The sequence below is a fragment of the Procambarus clarkii genome, chromosome 87, assembly GCF_040958095.1.
Source record: "Procambarus clarkii isolate CNS0578487 chromosome 87, FALCON_Pclarkii_2.0, whole genome shotgun sequence".
Taxonomy (NCBI): Eukaryota; Metazoa; Arthropoda; class Malacostraca; order Decapoda; family Cambaridae; genus Procambarus; species Procambarus clarkii.
The window spans coordinates 8,147,419-8,165,876 of record NC_091236.1 but is presented as its reverse complement, the minus strand read 5'-3'; the positions used below and the strand labels follow the sequence as shown (position 1 = coordinate 8,165,876).

The 18,458-nt window shown below is 41.4% G+C and overlaps 1 protein-coding gene across 3 annotated transcripts in view; it reads right to left on the bottom strand.

Annotated features, from left to right (window-relative positions):
* Positions 1 to 1,349: 1,349 nt before the first annotated feature.
* The window catches only part of LOC123747074 (protein phosphatase 1 regulatory subunit 3B), a 131,371-nt gene continuing 114,262 nt past the window's right edge, over positions 1,350 to 18,458 (bottom strand). The window contains exons 1-6 of one of the 3 annotated variants that reach the window (XM_045729071.2): positions 17,951 to 18,109; positions 9,688 to 9,998; positions 9,297 to 9,537; positions 8,892 to 9,059; positions 7,788 to 8,737; positions 1,350 to 4,558 (exon numbers count right to left, since the gene is read on the bottom strand). In XM_045729071.2, the coding sequence (XP_045585027.2) occupies positions 8,351 to 8,737; positions 8,892 to 9,059; positions 9,297 to 9,537; positions 9,688 to 9,992 (1,101 nt within the window). In that variant the 5' untranslated portion in view covers positions 9,993 to 9,998; positions 17,951 to 18,109 and the 3' untranslated portion in view covers positions 1,350 to 4,558; positions 7,788 to 8,350. Of the gene's footprint in view, positions 4,559 to 7,787; positions 8,738 to 8,891; positions 9,060 to 9,296; positions 9,538 to 9,687; positions 9,999 to 15,671; positions 15,807 to 17,950; positions 18,110 to 18,458 lie in introns of those variants that run through there. The other 2 variants (XM_069317365.1, XM_069317364.1) reach the window with 2 other exon arrangements.

The window sequence follows — 18,458 nt, the reverse complement described above, 5'->3', positions numbered from 1 at the left end:
TTCCTGCCCCTGGTAACAGGAAACTACTAGTGTAATGTTTATGATGCAAGAACATTGTTGTTGTTTACTGGTCTAATGTGCTTTTTCCATCGTTTGTGCAGTCACGTGAAATCGATCAATATTAAAGTGCTTTTAACTAGCTAATGTTATGCCAAGTCTTATATATAATCCAACAGCAGATAAAAAACAATGAATCAAACTTGTGTAGAAGAACATGAGACTAAAATACAGATTACTATTACTCGTAGCTAGAAGCCTCGTGCAAGGCTTGTACCATGGATGTATTCATGATATAGATGGGAGCCGGTCGGCCGAGCGGACAGCACGCAGGACTTGTGGTCCTGGGTTCGATCCCAGGCGCCGGGGAGAAACAATGGGCAGAGTTTCTTTCACCCTATGCCCCTGTTACATAGCAGTAAAATAGGTACCTGGGTGTTAGTCAGCTGTCACGGGCTGCTTCCTGGGGGTGGAGGCCTAGTTGAGGATCGGGCCGCGGGGACACTGAAAGCCCCGAAATCATCTCAAGATAACCTCAAGAAGATGACGTTTGTGCTCACTGGATATACATACATATGGGAACTTGAACAAATTCATCATCATATTGGTTAATTTGTAACTGCTGTCTTTCCATATCCCTGCTCACAACTGATGATCCTGGACTATCCCCAACAAGGCTGGACACGTTCACTTTCAGCAAATACTTCTATTTATATAGAAGCATTTATAATAGGTACTCTGCAGTTAGGCAACTGTTGCAGGGTTGCATCTCATGTAGTGGTTAACCTTGGGGGGGGAGGGGACCTCGATATGCCTAGCAGGATTCTTGTGGTTGACTGAGAAACCATTGCGACTTGGCATCCACTTTTTAGACTAAACCCCAATGATTATAATAAAAATGACAGCAAATTTTCTAGTAAATTATGAAAGTTACTTGCAACAAAGCCAAACGTACACACTGAGTAAGGGAACTAGCAAGACTGTATACAAGGTATTCCGCTAGATATGAATTACCAAAAACACAACAAATCTACAAGTCAGCTGGTTCATGTGTTATATAGCCAGAAGCTAATCATGTAGCACTTGTATTCTGTAGTAATTTTAACACCCACTAACTACATGAATACAAGAATGTACATACTGTAAATACTTGGAATTGGGTATTTACAGTAGGGGTTGAAATGCGAGAATAGCTATTAAACAAATATTCACAATTGTTGGGTAAAGGGATTTAAGAAGGAAGATAAGGAGGGCACAGCTATAATTGGATGGCTCATGCTCTATCTTCATTAAGAGCGGATAAAATGGGGGCGATAATAATCTAGTTTTGTTTGATAAATAAATCAAATTGATAGGCACATAAGTGTGTTTATTAGTAGTTTGCAAAATCATAAAATATCGTGCAATGTAAAATAATTACAATCTCTTCAATAGCCAAGATTGAAACAATTATCTTGTAAATTTAAGAATATTTTGTTCTAATTACAGGTATCAGTGTGAATATCACCACTGTTTGCAATATTCTCAATGACATATATAAAATCAACACAACCAAAAATATAGGATTGCAGGCAAAGAACAGCATCCACAAAGGTCAAGAAATACCTAGTTCAGATAATTTATCATTCATGGAGGTTGCTTTGCAGGAAAAAAAAAATCTATGTACAACTAGAAACGGTAATGTTTTAAAAATGCTAAAACACATTCATCATAATAATAATTATAACAGTGGTTCGGATGTTTAACTTAAGGCTATACAGCAGCAACAGAGTGTGTGTGTGTGAGAGCACTCACTGAAGTGGAGACAGCCTCGAGGGAGAGAATAGTTTAAGTGGTTCACATACTCTCGATGGGATTAAGTGAGGCATCATCAATCGAGGCCATACCCACTCGCATGCAAGCTGCTCTATACACGGGATTAACTACAAAACAAAGGAGACACATTCACCAAAGGAACTCTGGGTACATATTGAGCAACAACAATAATTTTGGAAGGACATTAATGGGAGTAATTTCCACAGAAACACTTCCCTCATTTCCATAACAACAATCACCTGCAACTCTTCTACAGTTGGCCGAATTACAAAAATATTTACTATAGTTTGGCACACTGACACGCTCGCACGCACACTTAATATTTCGCAGCCATGCATGTACTTCTGCACACACCAAACATCTAGTTAAGACCCTTCTTAAGCACACAAGCCATTCACAAGGGGTTGTGTTAAACTGTCGTTCCTCCTTTAAGGATATACACAACCTCCCAACCATACAATCTTTTGATAGAACAACATAACCCCTAAATAGTTCTGCAACACAATATTTAAATTACCTTATAAACTTAAGCGATCTTGGGCTTGTGTGTCAAATATATAATGGGTCCTTGCAAGCCATCTTAACACTACTGTATTACATTTTTTTCCCCCTAAAGACATTGGATTTGTTATTCCTTAAAATATCCTACAACAGATAACAAGGCCACATCTTTACCCACACTGAATTAAATACAGCCAAAACAACTTGTATGAAGTGTTATGCTCAACCTTGAAGTCAACCTTACACGACCATACCAGACATTTCAGGGACTAGATGTATGGTGGGCTCCCACCTCTGCCTTCAAACAGCCTCTTGCTGCTGGTAACTATGATAGTCTCGTGGTAACTTGGATAGTTCTCTATTTGAATGATTTTACAAGGAGGATAAATTTCCAGGTTCTGAGGTAACTGCATGAATTAAATCTATATTCCCACAATCCATGTTGGACAGCTGCAGAGCACTGCTCGTGAACATGGAAACATTAATTATGTATTTATATCTACACCTTATATGCCTATACTATGTACTGGATAATGGTGGGCCACAGAAAAATGTAGCAATACACACACTACATTATAGCTTATATACGTTATATGTATATACTGTATATATATATGTATAGCAGTTTTACTGCTTTGCCACTGATGAGCCCAGCCTTCTCTGCATTAAAACTTGACATTTTTATTGGCACACAGTCATAGTAGGCCCAGCTAGAGTATAGCCTCATTACTAGCACGCAGTGATCAAACTCTTACATCTAAAGCCCCCATACAATGCAGGCAAAGCTATGTCTATCATCTTGAGTTCCTATGCACCCCAGCTCGCAGATACCCAACACCAACCGAGATCACGAAGTGTTTACACTCCATCAGCTGCCACTGATAAACATATTACGAAGTCACAGTGAAATACCAAACATGAACCTTTAAACCCATATCCATATATACATACGATGGCTAATGATACTCTTCATTTACCAGGAGAAAATGCATCTGTAAGTGGCAGAAATTCATCGTCTCCTTGCTTTTACGAAAGGCACTGTTTCCAGGAACTCAAGTTAATGCTGTGGCTATTAGATAATCGAACATTAAAACTTAATCATGCTAACTGATCTAAGGCATAAAGAACACAATTACCAAGTGATACCTTGGATCTACCCGATAAGTAATAGGACGTAACTGGTAATGTTTTGTACCATTTACTTTTCAACAAAGCTGACAAAAATATACTGGACAAGAGATTCACATTCATTTTCAGCATGAGAACACAAGTTTATGCCACCTTTTCACTCGATATATGTTTGAAATAAGAATGAACTAACGCTGACTACCAAACTTCACATTAATTGAATCTCAAGTCCTCGTGCAAGATTAACCATATCTAGGTCATGAGGTTGACTACTACAGTGTAATGTGCGACACACACCAGCAGTATACATACTGTTACATACTAGAATTTCAGAGTGAATATTTAAGATAAGGTTTCGTGTACCAAGTGGTGTGCGTCTTAAGACACCGGTTGAATGATGGTTGCACCATTGCAAGACAGTCATATTTACTTGCAGAAACACAAGGGTACAAGAAACCAAAGCTATCTCCCACCTACACCCACTTCTTACATATGCACATAAAACATCACAAAAAAACAATGCACGAGTACCCAATCTTCAAGTTCATTGGACAAGTTGCCCCCAAATTCATTCAGCAATCACATCAGTACACAATCAGCAGTGTACTCTATCACAGATAAATTTATATCAGGTAAATTCCATTCCTTATTCCTCTATTACAACACTAATTATGTTATTTGTTTGTATTATTTCACTTTCTACAAATAAATAGGTCTGAAATTCCGTGTAATAAATTTTTTTGTTTTATTTGTATCTTGCAAAGCCTAGTCACATGGTCATCAATCCCTCTAAAATCTCACCCCAGGGTACTGCCCTGATCCAGTCCACGGTCCTATACCACAAGGTACTACCCTGATCCAGTAGCTCAGCTTCATTACCAGTTTAACTAATAGTATCTCCAAGACTCCTCCTACATAAGACATTCGAGTGCTCGGCTGTAACTGTCTCTTAAAGAGTCTTGGACCTTGACCCGTCACATTTACAGTGGATATCTTGGGCGGTGGACATGGAGGGAGCGATGAGTTTCAAGAGCTTCCGGAGAAAGGTTTCAAGGGTGTTTTCTTCGTGCAGGTTCTCAAGACAGGGGCGCTGACATGACTAGCAGAATCTACGTTTCTGTGAGAAGAAAGAATACATGAACGTACATTGTGCTATGTAGCATGTTTCAATGCACAAATAGTGTGTATTTGCCTATTCAGTGTTTGGTTTAAATATATATGTACTGTATTTCAAAAGATTCAAAATAATGGCTGTCCCGCATGCTATTTATAAAATATCTGTAGGCCTAAAAAATGCTGTACTCGCGTTGTGTATGTGTATGGTGGGTGTGGCTAACAGTGTAGGTGGGTCAACTGGTCTTCTTATGTGGGTGTTGAAACTCCACTAACCCCCAGCTCCTCTTAAAATATCTAAGTAAACATGAATATCAAGATAAAAGTTTCACAATCTCAACCACTATGATATGTGGGTAACGCCCTTGCTCGACCACCCCAACCAGTCTGGGCGAGGTCCTTCTACCCCCCCCCCAGTCTGGGGTGACGTCCTTCTACGCCCCCCCCCTCCAGTCTGGGTGACGTCCTTGTACGTCCCCCCCAACCAGTCTGGGTGACGTCCTTGTACGCCCCCCCCCAACCATTCTGGGTGACGTCCTTGTACGCCCCCCCCCAACCAGTCTGGGTGACGTCCTTGTACGCCCCCCCCCAACCAGTCTGGGTGACGTCCTTGTACGCCCCCCCCCAACCATTCTGGGTGACGTCCTTGTACGCCCCCCCTCATTCTGGGTAATGCCCTTACATGCCCCCCCCCCCTCCAGTCCGCGTGACGCTTTTGCCCGGATCATCATCTCGCCCGGGGTAGCTCACATGGAGCCCTCATACTGCCTCTTGCATTACGGGCTCACCATAGCCCGTGCTACATGGACATTTCGTTCTGAGCAGCTAAATCTAAAAACTGGTTCTTGCAATGGTTTAGTTGAACCACCGGGCTCGAATGCACGTGAATACGTACGTGCGTGCGTACACGTCCACGTGTATATGTATGTATACATGTGTGGGTGTGTGAACTCTGTATACTTGTATCCTTAGCTGGATCGCTTTGACAAATGTTTACCGCAGCCAACATACCACCTAGCTGGAGCCTCGCAACACGCTACCCAGGGGCCAGATTCACGAAAGCACTTACACAAGCACTTACGAACGTGTACATCTTTCCTCAATCTTTGACGGCTTTGGGTACATTTATTAAACAGTTTACAATCATGAAAACTTCCCATTCAACTGTTGTTATTGTTATAAACAGCGTCCTGGTGCTTCGGAGCTCATTAACTGTTTAATAATTGCAAACAAAGCCGCCAAAGATTGAAAAAAGATGTACAGGTTCTTAAGTGCTTGCATAGTGCTTTCGTGAATCTGGGGCCAGGGCAGCAGCCTGTCCTGCCCTCAGGCTACCCACACCCACCCATTACCAATACCCTCATTCATATCTCTGGTCTCTCCTATCCCCCTCCTCTTCTCGACAACCTTCTCGCTACACTAAATAGCAAGCAGTAAGTAACGCGCTAAAAAAAAAAACGGAACTGTGGCGGAAGTGCAGATAATTAACTGGTACTGGCAAACACATCGTCCTTGAAAATCCGTTAAGATTATAACCTCTCCAAACAGGTGTTGGTCAGGGACGACCTTGACGACTCCCACCAGACTCTTAGCCACTACCGCCTGGTGTGCCCAGCCGACACTAGAAACTGGAAGCTTAACTCCTTGCAAAAAATCTGCAGTGTAGCTATGACAGAATACGAGATCATTACATCAATCGATTCTTGCAACCACATGAGCGCGTATACAGGAATCAAATTTATTCATGGTATAATGCAAATGTTTATTGTAACCATAAATCACAACTGCCTGTCTTGCAACGGAACATTGTGGAAGTTGCAGACATGTTGCAATGACCCGGAACCGCTGGCACGGCGTTTATACTTTGTCCTCGGCGAATTATTACCAATATATTAATCTACACGAGTTTAATCAAAAGTTCAGGATAATACCATGACTTCTTCACTGGCCCAATTAATTATACCGAGGTATTATTACAATACAAAAATCGAACACTGTTGGCTGTAACTATTTGTATACATTCGACTAGTTGCACCATTTTAGAAGGATGGGTTGAAAAATGTACATATAATAGCCTCCCCCACTTCTTCACTTGGCCCAATTAATTATACCGAGGTATTATTACAATACAAAATTCGAACACTATTGGCTGTAACTATTTTTATACATTCGACTAGTTGCACCATTTTAGAAGGATGGGTTGAAAAATGTATATAAAATAGCCTCTCCCAGTGTCTTCCACCCACAGTATCATGCCGCCAGAGTGGTTGGCATCCGACGCAGCTCCCACAGCCTAAGATACCTGCTATTCTGGGCGCCAGTGAGGCCACTTGCCAACCACACTCCCTGTGCCCATTCCTCACATATTACGTTATCATTCCATATCTACGAACGACGCGAATGGCAATTGTGGTAACCTAGCAAAGTTTTAGTTACCACCAGTCATGGGTTACACATATACAGAGCATTGACAAGGTAGTGTGGACGTTCTCTGACATTTATATAATAGTTGGTTATGATTCTCCAATTGGCTTGGGGCCAAGCTTGCCTTACGGTATCCCGGTTGCTTCGGCACTTCCTGCAGATTATCAATTTGTTTAACACTTCCTTTTCTTATATTTGGTAGGAGGATGAACATTAATTAAACAGTATTTTATGCTTGCAGCATAAACCGGCAAGGAGCATTTCACGTTAGTTTAAGTTCATTCTGCGTTCATTTGTATATATTTAAATGCAATCTTTATGGTTATCCTTATCTTCATATCCCTTCCAAGTGCTATATAGTCGTATTGACGTAGCACGCAGTCCTGATAATTACCTTACGTTAAATGAGCAAGTTTAACATTACCATGGAATTAGCGCTTAATTAACTTTCTCTGCCCACGATCTCCAGTCAATACACGAGGCTTGTGGGGACGAGAGCTAAATTGAGCCAGAACAAGAGAATACAGATCGAAAGTCAACGACCCAACAAAACTAGAAAGGATACTACAGTGTAACAGTGGTGTACAAATGGAATGATAAGTGTGGCAGCAGTTCTCATACATGGGCTCAAAATTGAGCACGACAGAACAAGGGAGAAGGAAAACAACTACTGTACACTAGTCAAAGTTTAAGAGGTTAGGCATATTACTGAAAGTGAGTCACTGGATCTACAACTAGGTGAAAACAGTAACTACATTTGGTAAAAATGTTATGCATGAATTTGAAAATGCTCGATAAGAAACACTCACCTAAAGCATCTTTCTTGTCCCACAAACAAGATCTTCCCCTGTCTTGTGCATGGACATCCTGCTTCTGGGATCCAATGAAGCTCAACAGCAGATGGTAACTGGAAGGCATGGCGAATGAGAGGCTGCTGATGAAGACGGTTCCATGGGTGAACTTAAGTCGCCACTTGAGTAACACCCATTCCTTCATTACGACAGTGGTAGCAGGGTGGGTGGGTGATGGCCCCCTGCCCAATGTGACACTAATGCCGGTCATGGGGGAGTAGGCTGGTGACATTAGTGATGACAATAGGCAAGTAGTTCCTCCTCCACCACCACCACGTGGTCACTTAAGTCAAGCAATTCTTTTCAGCCACTAATTCCGAGCCATTCCTATCATGTAGTATAACGGTACATGTACAAACACATGGTCTTTATCACTGCTTTAATGAACCATAAGTAATATGGCTTATGCATAAACTGACAAAATATTACACAAGTAGCACCACCAGACCACTGTTATCTCTGTATCGCAGTATGGGGGTTCGACCACTTTGTTCCATCATCTCGAACCCTCTTTCATGTGTTCACCAATATGGCGAGTCATTGATATCTAAATGGGTCCAAGAAGCAAACTCTGTCCATGAATCTAGGGTAACATCGTAAATATCTTTGGGTTTAGACTCCTGGGGCGTGGTCTTTGGTCTGAAGGATACTATAACGTAGTTCTTCTTGTTGTTGTTGTCCCAGAACTCCCCTTTATCGCTTCTGAAGCACACACAGAATTCTAACTTGTCAGCTTGAGTGGAACCTGGCAGTGGCAGACTGAAAGTGAAGGTATCGTAGATGTTGTACGAGGCGCCTGTGGCTGTGGTGAGCGAGGGCACGAACTCCCCCTCAATGTCTTCATATGAAGTCCAGTTGTTTATAGTGAATCTAATATAAACACTTTTGTGGAAGGACAAGTTTCGGACCTGGAAAGAAAGGAAAAGGCCACGTTTAGTTAACATACATGATTAAGAGTAACAAAACAATACATTTATTTTATTTTTTATTAAATATACTTGAGCACATTATTATAGGTACAGTACTGTATATCAGTGTGACCACACACGCATATTAACTTGCCTTGACTGTGCCTTGTACTCTGCTTTCCGATTCCCTAATGATAACATTTTCCAAAGATACATTGTGCTTTTCCAATCGTGCCTTCATGCCCATGTAGTCAGAAGCTGGCTGAGGAAACGCTAGCTCCCACTGGTCACACACCGCCTCTGCCTTGGCGCCTCCTGTCACCTGAGACACAACCGGAAGAAATAAAACAATATTATAAATTTTAATTCAGTTCATAGCATCGTTAGAAAATCAGCTATCATTCCAAACTACTTTGTCTTAAATTCCATTTGTTATCCCCCCATTCAATATCATTCGTGACAGCAATGCAAACAATAAAATGCTTGCAAAGGCATGTGTAGACACGACAGCAATTTTGGTGGCTAAGAATTTGCATTTCTCCTTGGTAATGAGCCCTACCTGTTCAAGGAAGTCTGCAGACCATCTTGGAGGACAATCTGGACGTTCTGTGAGAACGCGAACCTCCGTGAGTGGGTGTCCTTGTGTGTCGGCAAACACAACCTTCTTCTTTAGTCGGGTTGGGGAGACTGCACCTTCCTCTTGTTCCTCCTCCTGCCTTGCCACCAGACATGACTTTATAGGAAGGAGAGGTGGTATCTGCGCTTTCTTTTTGGTTGGGGAGGACCGTCGACCACTGGACCTGTAGGTCAACAACACAACCAATAATTATAGTTCATCCATTTGTTTCATAGTTATCAATTTTAAGTCACTTTATTGTCATTCAATTAACTTTGTCTCTCAAAAAGTAGTCTCAAGTTTCTTTCTAGATTGCCGAGCTGCAGCGACTTACCTAAAACTGCCTCCCACACTGAAGCCATTACTGCATGATAACGGCAATATATGGCTATCATAATCGCTCTTGCTGACTGAAGAGCCGCATGACTGACCGTTGCTGCTCCAGAAGCTATGAAGGGGCATGGACTGATAAGACGTTGCTTGTACCGGTGTTGCTTGCAAGGGAACTGCCTGCAGAGGCGTCAGTCTGGGATAATCATGCATGAAGGGTTGGGAGGCCAGGTAACTCGAGGTCAGCACAGGGGACGACCCAAGGAACATCTCCACACCGTAATCGCTCGGCATCATCAACGTTGTCATCAGGCCCTGCAACAACACATCAAAACATTAAGGCACTGTAGACTGAACATTATTAACTGAACAACCCATCCTCCTGTTTAGATAGTGCCTATTGTGACGATCGTCCATAGTCAGAATTCCTAACACAAGGAAGAGACCGTCTCGAGAGACTGCAGGATCCGTTGGTAAATCATGATGATTTCCTGGTTGCAATTCTTTTACCATGTCGTAGCTTAGTTGATTAAGGCAGCGTCTGGGATCCTCTCGGACGTTAGGTTCGAACCCTCGTCACGGCCCTTGTGGATTTGTTCAGAATTCGTACATTTTAGCTTTTAGACAGTCGAATATCTACCAGTAAGTTATTATTTAAAAATAAATGAAGCTAAAACACCAACTTAGATATTCCTAGGCCTAGTATAGCACACGTGTACTATATTAGGCCTCAGATATCGTATTAGGCCTAGGGAGGTTAGGATAGTTTAGTTTGTCAAAGCAACACGGGTTAAAAAAAATAATTTTCCGGTTTGTCTAATTCAATAGTTCTGATTTCTACGTTCTAATTTCGTTGTATGTCGGTATATATATATATACTATGATCCTCATCGTTATTATAAGTACTTCCAAAACAGGAGGATGAACTGCTGTGAAACCATGTGCCAAAAGCGGTAAGCCCTAAATAGAGGTACTAAACAGAGGTACTAAACAGAGGTACTAAACAGAGGTACTAAACAGAGGTACTAAACAGAGGTACTAAACAGAGGTAGCCTACAGTCAACAAACACTGATGCGGGCTGATAAAGATAAACCTCGTCCCAATACTAAGCTAATCGCTAATTTTTGAAGCGGCAACAGAGTAGGAAACTAACTGCAATCTAATCCTTCGTTTAGTTGTTTAGAAGTATCTAATCTACTTCAATGCCAACCGCACTGTGGCAGCTGCGCTGCTTCAATGGCAACCGCATTGTGCACCTGCTCAACTTCAATGGCAACCGCAATGTGCAGCTGCCCTGACCTTGTACGTGAAGTGGTCATCAACATGCCTACAACCCAAAAAACTCTCAAGATTCTGATGGCAATAACAAGGAAAATGCCATCCAAATACGGTGAGCCTAAATTACAGAAATAATTAGTGGCTGTTGACGCTTGTTACATTGAAACATTAATAGTAATTGTTAACATTTATTAAAAATGGCACAAGCGAAAAATGTCAACCGAGAAATCTATTACTATAGTGTGAAAAATTAGGGGCATTGGCCATTGTATTTTGAAAATAAAACATTTCCTGTATGTATAGATGTATACGTCTAGGATTTATTTATACATCTAGGATTTTTCCTAGATGTATACGTCTAGGATTTATTTCAATATACAATACACTGGGAACACTTCTAGGATGATGTTAAGTTACCTAGAGCATTTTAGTACAAAATAACAAAGCATTTTGTCAAATTGATTTTTTTATGGTAGATCTACCACTGGATAAAGCAGGTCAGATTTAAAGATTCTAAAACCTATATAAAGGTAAAGAAAATAATGAATAAATTATTGTTGTTAGCCTAAAGCTAACTGCAAAAAGTTAGCCTTTAGGCTAACTGCATTAGCCTAAAGGAAAGTACAAGAATGGGGCTGCTTCTGCAGCATAGGGGTTTCAAGCCAGTTAAGCTGCCAATGTGCTATTATGACAACACAACAGGAAACAAACTCTCGGGCCTTAAACATGCATTGGCAACGCTCCTTCAAGAGGTCTTGGACTAACAGGAATGTAGTGGATATGTGGGCCTGCAGGCCACTCCAAGCAACAGTCTGCTGGACAAACTTATCGCACCAATAGATTCACACATTTTTCAAGTTTTGTAATACTGAATAAAAATGGAGAACCGATTATCAATGCCCAGTGGCTTTCATAATTCGAAAATAATGACTAATGTAGTAATACTCACCTTAGGAATCTTAAATATTGTGGATTTATCAGATACTGTCATTTGAATATGACTATCCAAATTACAGGTATGTTATTTGAATATAAAAAAAGGTTTTCTCCTCTCTTCGGGAGGAGAAAACCTTCATGCAAACTGCATGTTCTTTAAAGAAAATAAACCCTCTGGTGCTGCAGTTTTAGGTAAAGGCAGACACTTCCATGGAGAGTTACGGTATTTGGGTATTAAAACACTGCCAGGTCATGCAACACTAGGCTACATCATCCTTGTCCTATTTATTGTATATCATGGCTCTATTGACTAGTATCCAAATAGCAGTGTTCCATAAGACTATACGTACAAAATCTTAAAGGTTCATCATTCCCGCCAGTCTCAATTACTCCCTAGAAAACACACTGCAAGTTTGCAAATGTCCTGATTTACACAATGGCCTAATTTCATTTTCCCCAGATAGTACTCACCAATTGCATTTTCTGATCAATCATTGTATAATAACCGCGCATTTGTAAAGTGCAACATACTGAATTTAACAAAAAACCCTAGCCTAACTTTCCAAGCCTCCACATGATCAAGTCAGTACTTTTAACTACTGCACTTTTAACTACAGTACTTTTAACTACTGTATATTGTATTTAGTTCACACAATATAAAATATATGTTCCACAGACATTAGAAAGTATGGCATTAATGTACCGTCACTAAACTGTGGAGACAAATTTACTATCCTGTACCCTGATCAATATGCATATGTAAACAAAACAAAATTGTGGAACTGGCTTCGCAAAATTGCTAGCTAGATGAACTATGGGGTTCATTTCCAGAATCCATGCCTCTTCATCAACCTAAAATGCCTCTACAACCACCACCGCCCACGGGTGGAAATAGCCTCTCTATCCTTCTGATATGTACATTTTATGGTTTCAATAAACGTACTTGAACACGGGATAGGAATGAGTGCATAATTTGAGAGAAAACCCTAAGCAAATATTTCGTGCCATATTAAAAAATATATATAATCTAACCTGGTCTAGCCTAAAATGTCCCAATACATAAAGATGTGACTAAAGTCAACTTGGCACTCCAAATATGGTAACCAATCTAATCATCATCTAGAAAAGCATAACATTAGACCAACAGGCCTGTGATAAAAGCTAATTCATTTATGCAAGAATAAAAAAAAAGTATCCTTATCCAATAAATTTGCACTTCTACACAGCATAAAGCATAAAAAAGTGAGCATTTTCACTTTTACAGTACAGACAATTCAATAAAATAGTAAATCATGTGGAGTTATAATATTTTGGAACAAAAATTAAATTAGGGGCTTCCCAGAAAATCGTCGCTACTCTCACTCGCCATACAGCTGTAAAGTTAAATGCCTGATAGACTATGCCTGGGCCAGGCATATTGCAACTGTGCCAGTTGCAATATTTGCATTATCCCACGCACCCTCAAGCTTCCTGGCATGACAATGCCCACCATGTCAAAACATACGCATCATTCACTACCATTCAGGTGAACTGTCGAAAGAAAAATGGCAAGAAGCGTTAAGGAGTCCAAGATTTGCCAGTCTACCGAAAAATCTGTCATAGGTATACTGGCTGTAAATTCTCATGTAGTAGCCATATGATAATGTGGGTTACCATAACCTCATATTAGATGAAAAGACGAAGTGCTGCCCGATAGTACGTATGCTATGAAAAGATGCTCAAAAATGCTCTTTTTCTATGCATCGATTGGTTAAATGGAGGCTTGGGCTCGTGCGCATCAAGTAAAATTAGGAAGTGAGAGTTTGTACGTTGTGGAATAACTAGTGAACAGGCAACAGGATAGGATGGATTACAACAACTTCCAAATCCAAGGATCCCATCACAATGGTTGTACTATTCAAATCACTTGTGCTGTTCCGTCTTTGAGTACTGCGCAGTACTCACTTCCCTCTTTAGAGCAGAAGGGAAGGGAAGGGAATTGTTGGGAAAGCCATTACGACTATATAGCACTGGGAAGGGATCAGGATAAGGAATTGGGATGGGTCGGGGGAGGGAAGGAATGGTGCCCAACCACTTGGACGGTCAGGGATTGAACGCCGACCTGCATGAAGCGAGACCGTCGCTCTACCGCCCAACCCAAGTGGTTGGGCTTCAGAGCAGGAGAGATTGCTGAAATAGAGAGAATAGAGAACATACGGTACGCATAGGCGCGATAAAGCACCTAAATTATTGGGATCGTCTCAAAGCTCTCCAAATGTACTCACTAAAAAGGAGACGAGAGATACCAAATAATACACACATGGAAAATACTGGAGGGCCAGGACCCAAATCTACAGTTACATAACTACGTACTAGAGTGAACGATATGGAAGAAAATGCAGAATAGAACCAGTGAAGAGCAGGGGTGCCATAGGCACAATCAGAGAACACTGTATAAACATCAGAGGTCCACGGTTGTTCAACATCCTCCTTGAGTATAAGAAATATTGCCGGAACAACCGTGGACATCAAGAGAAAACTAGATCATTTTCTCCAAGAAGTGCCGGACCAACCGGGCTGTGGTAGATATGTGGGCCTGCGGGCCGCTCCAAACAACAGCCTAGTGGACCAAACTCTCACAAGCCTGGCCTCGGGCCGGGCTTGGGAAGAACTCCCAGAACCCCATCAAGCAGGTGTCAAGCAAGCAGAGCTACGCAGGCTGGCCGAGGCCAGACCAAGCTAAACACAGGATGTGGAATGTCACGTACACAAGTGTTGGGAACAAAAATATGATTTGGCTTTCTTTAAACTATGTGGATGAGAAAACTAAGTACTAAGTATATTTAGTACTCAAGAGTACTAAATACAGGTCAATTAGTACTCTAAGATTCTTGTTCGAATGCATTTTATATTGCCTAGTCAGACCTTATCCAATACTAACCTATATCCTTTAAAAATACTGTAACTTGTATATGTACTGCCTTAAATCATTAGAAAACCTGCTGTCAAATACTAAACTTGTTCATGATTTAACCGTACCCCCCTTTACTAAATTTTAATTTTTTTAAATTTTGCCCCGAGGGGGTAGTTTATTGGGCAGCGCCACTCATCTTTTGAGTGGACACACCGCCATAGCAGCATGTACAACACTCCCCAATAGGAAGAAAACCCGCTGGGTTGTTCATCCTATACTAGTTAGTACCCGGGACGTGACATTTAAAACACGTTTTCTAGGTGTTAATTCTTATAGCATCGAGTATTGTGTAAGCATCGAGTATTTGCGTCGCTGATCAAACCACGAAGAAAACATTACACTAGCTGTTTACCCGTGGAAGCAACTTGGGCGCCCCCGACAATAACAGTCGCCCATCGGCAAGGTGTACGTACACGTACTGCTGGCGCGTTTCCTGTAGTGGAGGGGAGCCACCCAAGCCAGCCTACTCCCTCCACTCGCCTGGCAACACGCTTCACCACTCTACCTATACCCCACTACCCTCCCCCCCCTCTACATCTAAGCACTCATTGACTTTCAACGGCACACAGCACCGCTCCCGTGCCAGGTAAGTCCACTACGGGCTCATCATAGCCCGTGCTACTTGGAACTTGTTCCGAGTAGCTGAATCTATAACAACAACTGACTTTCAAAGTGAAACCATACGTGAAGTAACAGTGGATGCCAGGCTATCACACGATACTACATAGTAGGCTATTTAATTAACGTCACAGTACCTTACAGGCTATTCATGCCCGTGCCACCTCTTGGGTGGCTTAATCTTAATCAATCGTCACAGTACCTTAATGCATAATCAGAGCACCGGTGTGAAGTACACCAGAGGGGGCCAATTATCAGAGCAGGTAGCAAACCAAAGGGCAAGAGTAGCCCCCTACCATCACTTTCTGGCTCACACTTCTGCACCAGGTTCCAGATAGCCGGTACGATGCCCAACTGGAGCCCCTTGTCAGCAGCAGCCGAGAGGGCGCCACCCAGTCGGTGGGCACGGTAGGGGCATGGGTGGTGGGGGGGGGGGCTATCGTCAAGTGAGAACCCCCTCCACCCACTCATCTTCCCCCCCCCCCTTCCAATGGCGAGGCTTCCAAACTCCTATAACCCCCCACTCCCCCCAACCCATCCATAGTGTCTCTGCCAGTAATGCCACCAGCTCCTTAATCATACTTAAGACATCTCTGCCGGCCAGCGGAGCCAGGTCTTAACAGCAGCAGCTTCCGGGATATAAGATTAAAACTTACTATATAAACAAAATTATCAATTTACACAGGCGTAGTTTATAGTAAATTAACCGTTCCATTACAGAAAATTTCGTTCGTAAATTAAGTTCAATTTACAACTTTCCCTCCCTCCCTCCCTCCCTCTCCCCCTTAATGATTTTCTCGAATTATATAACTAGTAAAGATTATTTACACACGCATTTTATCTCTTATTTATATATATATATATATATATATATATATATATATATATATATATATATATATATATATATATATATATATATATATATATCACACACACACGTTAGCCAGGCCATTTAAATTACACTCATCATGTTAATCAAAATCCCAGCAGACCAATTAGTGTCCAAGCTACCATGCAACTTCTCAGAAAACAATTTCACCGAAAACATGTCTATAATAATTATCTTCATATATAGGAATTCTATATTACCATATGGAATATCAATAGATTGCTAGAACTATCACAGCATGAAACTTAGGTGGACTAAGGCTAGATATATTTAAGATTTAAAAATATAGTAGGCCTAGCTAAGGTTTTGTTTGGTAATATGGATGATGGAATAATCAGCCAAAATCTCATTAAAGTGAATACTACTACCCTTAGTAAGGTTCTGTTGTGGATGTTTAAGATTCAGCTACTCAGAACAAAAAGTTCCACGTAGCACGGGCTATGGTGAGCCCGTAAGTGCTTACGTGGTAAGGTTCAAAACTAACGAGTTTAAAGGCTTGGGAGAAAACACCACACGCATTGCATGGGGGGAAATTACAGGATTTCGTCTTTGCATTATTGCTACATGTATCAAATTTAAAATTTGATGAAAGGGGATCAAAATCTCGCAACGTTGTTTATTTACGAATTAAAACGAGTGACGAAATGAATCAATGAACAGAGGAAATGTAATCTTAAACGTTTATGAGAATGTATGAGTGGGATTGGTTGGGTATAAATAGGAGCTGCATCGTATGGGCCAGTAGGCCTTCTGCAGTTACCTCTCCTCTTATGTTCGTATGTTTAAATTAAACGCCTATTAATTGATGTCTTAGGTCTTTAAATTGATGTAGTCCCGTAACACAAATTGAAATATTGCCAGAATAACTGTGGAGATCTTCAAGAGAAAACATAGCTTTCTTCAAGAAGTGCCGGACCAACCAGGCTGTAGTGGATATGTGGGCCAAGCAACAGCCTGTTGGACCAACCTCACAAGTCGAGCCTGGCCTCGGGCTTTGCTTGGGGAGTAGAACCACTCCCAGAACCCCATCAAGCAGATGTTATGGAACCTTGCTTGCAGTGAAATTTTATAGCAGCGCTTACAAATACAAAAATGACAAAATAACAACTTTACGGAATCCCACATTTGTGGAAATAGGGATAATAAACTTAACTTGAGCGCCAATCGACGGGTTTTGTTAACTACAAAACACACTGCCACGTATGGGCCAAAAATAAATCCAAAGATAATTACGACTTCTTTTAAACTCGGTACAGATATTTACCATAAAGACTTACTGGATACTAATGACACGGGTGTCGAACCCCCTCATTCAGAAGGTCGACACACCTGGGGTAATTAACCTTACCTGATATAACACTATCATCTAATCGAATCATTTGGTCACTCACTGTACACAATACTACGGCTGGCGATAATTTACTAAAATCCTCCTTACGCACGTTCAACTAAATACAATTTCAGTATCTAATGATTTATCTCGAACTTCTCGGTTCACTCACTCAAAAAGGGCTTCAAAAAGATTGTTTCAACACTCGAAATGATTCACAAGCTCCTTAAATCAAGTGTCTTCTAGCACTAGAACTTACTTATTAAGACAGATGTAGTCATAAAATACACGGACGCCGTGAAACTGGGTAGTTACACTAGGCAAACAATCCCCCTGCGTCTTGACACACACACACGCCACTCCCCGATCTCCCTTGCCGACTGCGCAGCAACCGGCGCGTTCACTCCGGTAAGTGTCACTGGGTCCAAACTGTCGTACGGCAAATAATGCATTTTTATTTCAACTAATCTTCTTTTTCGGTTTTAATTAGCCTTTATGAGGATTATTAACTCATCATATCTATAAGTAGACATTCGTTTGCATAAACAGAAAAGTAAGAGAAATGTTTAGATGTATAATTCAATGGGTTTGAGGTCTGGCAGCGCGTCCGCCAGAACCAGGATGGTACTGTACCAAATTTAACATTTAGTGATCACGTGCTGCCGGCAGTGTCCAATGGTAGCTGGGGGTGTGGCAGTAACCGACCAGCAGTGACCACTCACTCCACCACGTGTCACTCAACTCCTCTTACCCGCACTGCTAACATA